Source organism: Nasonia vitripennis (genome assembly GCF_009193385.2).
Source record: "Nasonia vitripennis strain AsymCx chromosome 1 unlocalized genomic scaffold, Nvit_psr_1.1 chr1_random0003, whole genome shotgun sequence".
NCBI lineage: Eukaryota > Metazoa > Arthropoda > Insecta > Hymenoptera > Pteromalidae > Nasonia > Nasonia vitripennis.
The window spans coordinates 1,609,413-1,616,908 of record NW_022279589.1 but is presented as its reverse complement, the minus strand read 5'-3'; the positions used below and the strand labels follow the sequence as shown (position 1 = coordinate 1,616,908).

General features: G+C 42.1%; 2 protein-coding genes across 2 annotated transcripts; both read right to left on the bottom strand.

Moving 5' to 3' along the window:
- Positions 1-323: 323 nt before the first annotated feature.
- On the bottom strand, positions 324-4,211 carry LOC116417168. Its single transcript, XM_031928830.1, has one exon. It carries the CDS (start codon positions 4,209-4,211, stop codon positions 324-326), a length of 3,888 nt encoding a protein of 1,295 aa, XP_031784690.1.
- Positions 4,212-4,247: 36 nt separating this feature from the next.
- LOC116417157 lies at positions 4,248-5,576 on the bottom strand. The gene has a single exon (XM_031928774.1). The coding sequence runs from the start codon at positions 5,574-5,576 to the stop codon at positions 4,248-4,250; it is 1,329 nt and encodes a 442-aa protein (XP_031784634.1).
- Positions 5,577-7,496: the final 1,920 nt, after the last annotated feature.

Genomic DNA, 7,496 nt, shown 5'->3' with positions numbered 1-7,496 from the left:
TAGCTTAAACCTATGAAGATAAAATACTACTTAATAACTAGAGGGAACCTCAACCATCTTGAAACCTAATACCCGAATTTTCCGTATTAAGCATCGCGTCGCAAAAGCCAAGCTTCGCGCTTGACTCCTGAGCTTCTGGCAGTAGAAATTCCGGATCTACTTCTCGCGGGCCAGGTATATAAGGTGCTACACAGAATACGACGTGGCTCAACTCATTTATGGCAAGCCAAATCGCGCACATCTGTGGCAAAAATCGGCATTACAAAACGACGCTAATGGTGAGGTTCCGATGCGGTCGCTAACGGTCATAACAATTTGTTAATCTAAGTCGTGGGAAGAATACACAAACGGGTGATGTTACGCTTGTAGATGCCGGTTGAAGTCTTGACAGAAGCTACTCGAGCGATGCCGTCACTCCCAGGATGTACCTCGACGATCACACCCAGTGGCCATCTTGAACAATAGGTGATATCGTCCATTAGAATCACCACCGATCCAACGATGAGTTCCGCAGTAGAGTCATGCCATTTTTGGCGGGTTTGCAATTCATGCAGGTACTCCTTATGCCATTTATTCCAGAAGTCCTGGCGCATTTTGGTAAGGAATTTGTACGTCGAGAGTCGATTTCCTGGAACTGAAAAGACAGATTTTTCTGGTAAGACATTGAATGGACGTCCTACTAATAGATGAGCAGGAGTAATGGACACAGGATCGTTGGGGTCAGTAGAAAGCGAACAGAGAGGACGAGAATTGAGGATTGCCTCAATTTGGATGAGAAGAGTGTTAATCTGTTCGTAAGTGAGTTTCTGATCCTTGAGAACACGCTTAAGATGGTGTTTGAAGCTTTTGACAGCTGCTTCCCAAATACCTCCGAAATGAGGAGACAGAGGTGGATTGAAATGCCACTCTATCCGTTTGGCAATGGCATAAGTGCCTATTGTCTTTCGAAATTCTGGAGTTTCAAAAAGATCATAAACTTCACGAAGTTCGTTACTAGCCCCAACGAAATTAGTGCCATTGTCCGAATAAACATGTTCGGGGACTCCTCTGCGGCTGATGAACCGATCAAAGGCAGCCATGAAACCTTCAGAGGAAAGATCGGTCGCCAGTTCGATATGTACGGCCTTACAAGCTAGACACACAAAAACGCAGCCATAGGTTTTGATGAACGACCTATTTCGATCCTTTTTTTCTTTGATTAAGATTGGACCAAAGAAATCTACTCCTACATGAGAGAAAGCTGGCGATTCATTTATTCGAGTCTTGGGTAGATCGGCCATTTGAGCATGAACGATTGTTGGCCGTTGACGAATACACTCCACACAATGTCTAACAACATTCCGCACTTGGTTTTTTCCATTGAGAATCCAATACTTCGATCTGATGGAAGAAAGAGTGGATTGAATTCCAGCGTGGAGATTGACACGATGAACCTGGCGGATAATCATATCTGTAACCGGATGTTTACTAGGAAGTAAAACTGGATGTTTTTGATTGTATGGAAGATCCGACAATTTCAAACGACCCCCTACCCGAAGTAACTTGTCGTCTTTGATAAAAGGATGTAAACTGCCTAACCAAGTTTTGAGATTGGGAAATTTTTTCAATTGACGAATTTCAATTGAAAAATTTTCGGATTGAACCATGAATATGATTTGATCTTCTGAATTTAATAATTCAGAGACCTCCAATGGTCGGATCAACTGGAGAATCTTGGAAATCCTATCCTTCGATTCGGAGATCTCTGGGAACAACCGTTCTGGTTTCTTTTGAGATCTGATTCGTTTCCAACGCAGAATAAAAGCAACAACCCTCACAAATCGTTCAAAACTCGAGAAACGCAAATAGATTTCGCTGTATGCAGGCTTGGTAAGAAAACAACCAGCCCTTTTTAGACCTAGAGTTACCGATGAGCAAGGAGTGGATGATTCAGGCCATTCTCCTTCGGGAAGACGTAACCAATCAGGACCAGAATTCCACAAAGAATTAGCTAGAAATTCAGATGGTAATTGGCCTCTGGAAAGTGAGTCAGCTGGATTGTCTTCAGACTTAACATGTCGCCAATGCACGATGTCTGGTAACGATTGGATGTACGATACCCGATTAGCCTCGAAAGTTTGCAATACGTGAGGAGATTTCTTTAACCAAAAGAGAACGATGGTTGAATCGGACCAAAGGTAGATCTGATCAATGGAAAAATGGAGTTGAGATTTAGACTCAGAAAGGAGCTTTCGAAGAACTACAGCCGCGCTGAGTTCTAGCTTAGGAATGGTAAGTCCCTTCAGAGAAGCCACTCTAGATTTACTGCAAAGCAATCGAATAGAGACATGTCCCAGAGCGTCAGATGATTTGACAAATAGACATGCTCCGTATCCAGAAATACAAGCATCGCAAAATCCATGAAGCTCGCTCCTAATGGGATTCGCAATCAAAATCGTGCGAGGAATTGAGAATTCCGTAAGAAGAGGCAACTGAATAGAAAACGAATGCCATTTGGTATAGACATCCTGAGAAAGAGATTCATCCCAATTTACCTTAGATTTCCAACAGTCTTGCATCAACACCTTGGCATACAAGATAATTGGTCCTAACAATCCAAGAGGATCAAAGATCTTGGATATCTCTGATAGGAGCCTTCGCTTGGTCACAGTAGTCTCGTTATCCATTTTTACAACTGTATATTTTAATTGGTCATTCTCGGAATCCCAAATGATTCCCAGCGTTTTCTGGATTGGAGTCTCTTTGACCATGTGATCCAACTCGAAAACTCCTGAATCTATTTTGTCCAAAATAGATCGATGGTTCGATGCCCATTTTCGAATCAGAAAACCGCCTCGACGCAGCAACGCAATCATTTCGTCACGAATGGCTAAAATCTCCTCGAACGAATCCGCTCCGGATACAAAGTCGTCGACGTAAAAGTCGCGAATAAGCAATTTGCTAGCTCGAGGAAAATCCTTCGCTTCATCGTGAGCGAGTTGATGAATTGTGCGTATTGCTAAGAAAGGGGCAGCAGCCATGCCAAAAGTGACGGTATTTAATGCCCAAGTTCTCAATTTTCCTGTTTTTGGATCAGGCCAAAGTACCTTTTGGAATTTTCGATCTTCTGGATGGACAAGAATTTGACGGTACATCTTTTCGATGTCCGCTGTTACAACGAATAGATGGCTACGAAAACGTAAAACTTGCTCGAAGATGGTGTTTTGAATAGTGGGACCCACAAGGAGAATATCATTAAGCGAAATGCCTGTCGAAGTTTTAGAGGAAGCATCGAAAACAACCCTATACTGCGTGGTTTCGCTGGACTCCTTGACCACAACGTGATGAGGCAGATAACAGCCGTCTTCGGTGTCGTCATTAGGAGTCATATGACCTAAAGTGATGTATTCTTCCATAACTTTGTAATAGTCAGCCTTTAACTTAGGATCTTTCTCGAACCTTCGTTCAAGAGAATAATAACGACGAAGGGCCTGTGATCGAGAACTACCTAACTCAAACTTGTTGTCCTTAAAGGGTAAGCGAACCGTGTATCGACCGGAGACAGGGTCACGAGTGGTGTGAGCGACGTAATGCTCTTCGCAAGCTATTTCTTCCCGAGATCTTACGGGTTCATTAGGAAATTCTTCGATTTGCCAAAAACGTTCGAGAAGTTTGTCCACTTTAACGATGTTACATGAAGCTTGTTTTGAAGAAGTAAGCGGGTCTACACCTCCAGCTACTAACCATCCTAACCTAGTTTTTTGTAGGATGATCTCCGATCGAGTTTCCTCGTTACGCAATTTAATCTGTCCTACCGCAAAGGTGGACAAAGTAGTTTTAGAAGCAAGGAGCAGATCGATGGGTTTAGGCAAATGAAACTGAGGATCGGCGAGTTGAATATGTTTCGGGATGTCAAAACGATCGCGAGGAAAAGCTTCGTTAGGCACGGCTTCTGCGATATTCGGAACTAGCAAAAGGTGTAAATTAGCTTGAAATTTGTTATAACTCGATTGCAAAGTAGTTGAAATTTGACTCTTTGAAACAGTGCACAGTTGGTCAACTGCTCCTATGTTAACGAGGCAAGAATGTTCTATTAAATTTAATTTTTTAGCAAATTTTTCTGAAACTAGATTTACGTTGGAACAGGTATCAAGCAGAGCACGTGCCACGATAAAATTTCCTCGAAAATCTTGAATCTTGACAACAGCAGTTGTCATCAATTGAGAGTCCATGGGAAAAGCAACAGAAGTATATGTGTATCCATGGAGTCATGATTGAGGATTCGAAGAATTAGGAACCTCTTTAGTTGAAGATTCAGAAGTCTTTGACGCCTCTGGCGCCTTCGACGACTGCGATCCAGAACCCTTATCATTGTGGAGTTTTGTGTGATGAGCCTTCGAACACTTCTTGCAACGGTGTTCACTCTTGCATGGAAAAGGATGTTTTCCGAGACAATTGCGGCACACCTTATTGCTGTTTACGAATTTCCATCGTTCTGAAACGGACAGCTTCTCAAAATCAACACATCTGAATAAATTGTGTTCGCCCTTGCATTTTGGACAAGTGATTTGAGAAGCTTGAGAAGTTGAAGACACTCCAGAAGTGACCAGAGAACGAGCGTTCTGTTTCGGGTTCTTAGAATGCGATTGCGGAACGGCTTCCCCAGAACGTTTTCTGCTATTGGGAGCAGTCGAAAAAGTGCCATGCAGAGATTGCAGTTTGAACACTGTATTGTCAATAAACTTGAGAAGATCGTCCAACTTAGGGAAAGCATTGGGTTCTAGTCTATCTTGCCATCTACTAGAAACTGCAGGAGGTAGACACCTCTCTATTATCCTAACAACTAAATCTTCGCTAGGCGCTCTTCCCAAGCGCTCAAGAATATTGAGACGTTGGCGAACGTTGTCCACCAAAGATGACAAATCCTCATCGCACGCCTTCTGCAAGCGAGGAAGATCTAACAGAGCATCTAAATGTTGATTTGCGACGATACGCTTTTGATCGTAAAAACTGAGAAGACTGGTCCAAGCCTTCTGATAATCGGCTTCACACGGATCGTAATGGGACACCTTTGCTAAAGCCGCTCCTGTGAGCAGAGAAAACAACTGACCGGCCTTCACGGCATCCGATATGTCCGTACGAGTATGAACGAGCGTGGTGAATTTGCTCTTGAAATGGGACCAAGTTTCACGATTACCGTCAAACATAGGCAGTGATACCTGAGGAATTTTGGGAAGAGCCTGATGCTCCGCGAGAACGATTGTACTCGCATTCAGAGTGGAATTCGCAATTGGGATTGGCGGATCAACACTCCGTTGAAGTTTCTCAACAGCAGCGCCAACCTCAAAATAACGATCAGAGAGATCGGGAAACGAACCTATCGAAGGATTGTCGGGATCTAACTGGGAAAGTTCATCATTGTACTTCATGTACTCCTTGTGTAATGAAGACAAAATATCCAACCTTAACTTCGCATTGGTTGCCTCTGGGTTGGCACCCTTGACATAAGTTTCGACTCTCGTTATTTGAGATTCGAGTGACTTATATTTTTGTTGAATGTATGCAACACGCTTGCTTTGGTCAGCAGTGAGAGACATTGTTGAAAAATATGAATGTAACCAAAAAAGGAAAATAAACTTTTAAATAACGTAAAAAGCTAGTTATACGAAAAAATTGCTTGGCCTTTAGATTACACAAAATGATTTTAATTTACTGAAGTTACTCTAGTCCAAGCAAAGGAATAAATTCAAGAACTTGATTAATTATTATAAAAAATTTAAATTATAACGAAGTGAAAGGATGATACAAGGCAATAAAAAATAAAAAAAATAAACTTTATAAAATTCAATTAAATTGACCAAGAAAAGATAACTAATTGCGAATCGTTATTTTCGAATAACGAAGCAACGCAACGTCCTAATAAATTTCCGAAACCGTGGAGAAAACGATTCCGGAAAACAAAATATAATAATCGGATAACTATTCGAAAAAACGCTTGCGGAAAACTCAAACGAATGCAAGTATATGATTAATAGAGGCGAGAGAATTGAAACAAAAACTTATCTTAATCACAATCCTGGACATCCTTCACGACGAGATGGCCAGCTGGGTGGAGAGGTGACCTGGTCGTGGAGTGACGGCGGCAAGACAATGATGATGTTGATAGAGTTGGATGACGTCACGCTCGACGAAACTTTCGGCCCTTTATGACGCGAGAGTTTTTCGCAGAATCGCCACCGATACACCGGTTGCCACGCGCACAACGGGTCGGCACTTGTTTGTGTGACGTCACTCGCGAACGATAGTGAGGAAAGACCTCACAGGAGGCACCCTGAAGAAATTGCAAAATAAATTCAACATCAAAAAAAAGAAGTTATTTCGCGAAGTCTTTGTTTGCCTTGAGAGCAGACAAGACCGAATTAAGTTTTTAGCTATATTGAGATTCGAATGATTTAATTATTACTGATTTTAAGATTTTCACTGATTTTAATATTTTTGAAGGAAATTAAATAAAATAACACTTTTTATGGGAAAAAGTCCGCAGACATAAAAAACCCAATTTATTAAGAAGAACACAAGAAAAACAAACGTTGATTAAGAATACAAAACTGCGAGTGAAGTCGACACAAAGAAAAACGCCGTTGAGCGCGCACGCAACACGCGGTACACGCAAATCACACATTCACAAGCACACACGACTGTTCAATTTTATTGTTGCTGTCACAGTTTGACAAAAGAAAAGAAAACCGAACGTGGGTCGGTTGATGAACGCAACACGCGACTCGTGGGGTCCCGTATATACGTCGCTAGGCCACAACAAAGGCAAACCGCTCGTGGGTCGGTTATGAATAAAATGCGATTTAATTGAATATTAAACTCGCGATATTAGTTTGAACTTTATAATCGTAATCGCGTAAAGCAAAGTCAACAACGAGGAAGACTTCCGCTCGTTGGAATGGCTGTCGACTGACTGACCGGCATGCACCCGCACGGGAAGATGGCAAAAAACGTGGCGCGAATGCGCGCGCAAGAACGAAGCACCCGGCAGGTGCTGCCACCACCTCGTGAGCCGTGTTGCGACGCAACAATTAGGCATATCAAGTGACGTACTCTGCAGATTTTGTACGGATGAAACGGATGCTGCGAATAATCATCTGTGCAGATGTGATCTAGATTCTATAGATATCTGTTTGCAAATGAAAAATTACGACTACTCAATGAATTCAGGCATATCAAGAAAAGTACTCTGCAGATTTGTTCTGGATGAAAGGGATGCTGTGAATAAACTTCTATGCAGATGTGATCTCGTTTTTATAGATATCTGTTTGCAAATGAAAAATTACGACTGCTCAATGGATTCAGGCATATCAAGAAACGTACCCTGCAGAGCTGTTCCGGATGAAAGGGATGCTGCGAATAATTATCTGTGCAGATGTGATCTGGTTTTCTAAAGATATCTGTTTGCAAATGAAAAATTACAACTGCTCTATGGATTCACGCATATCACGAGACGGACT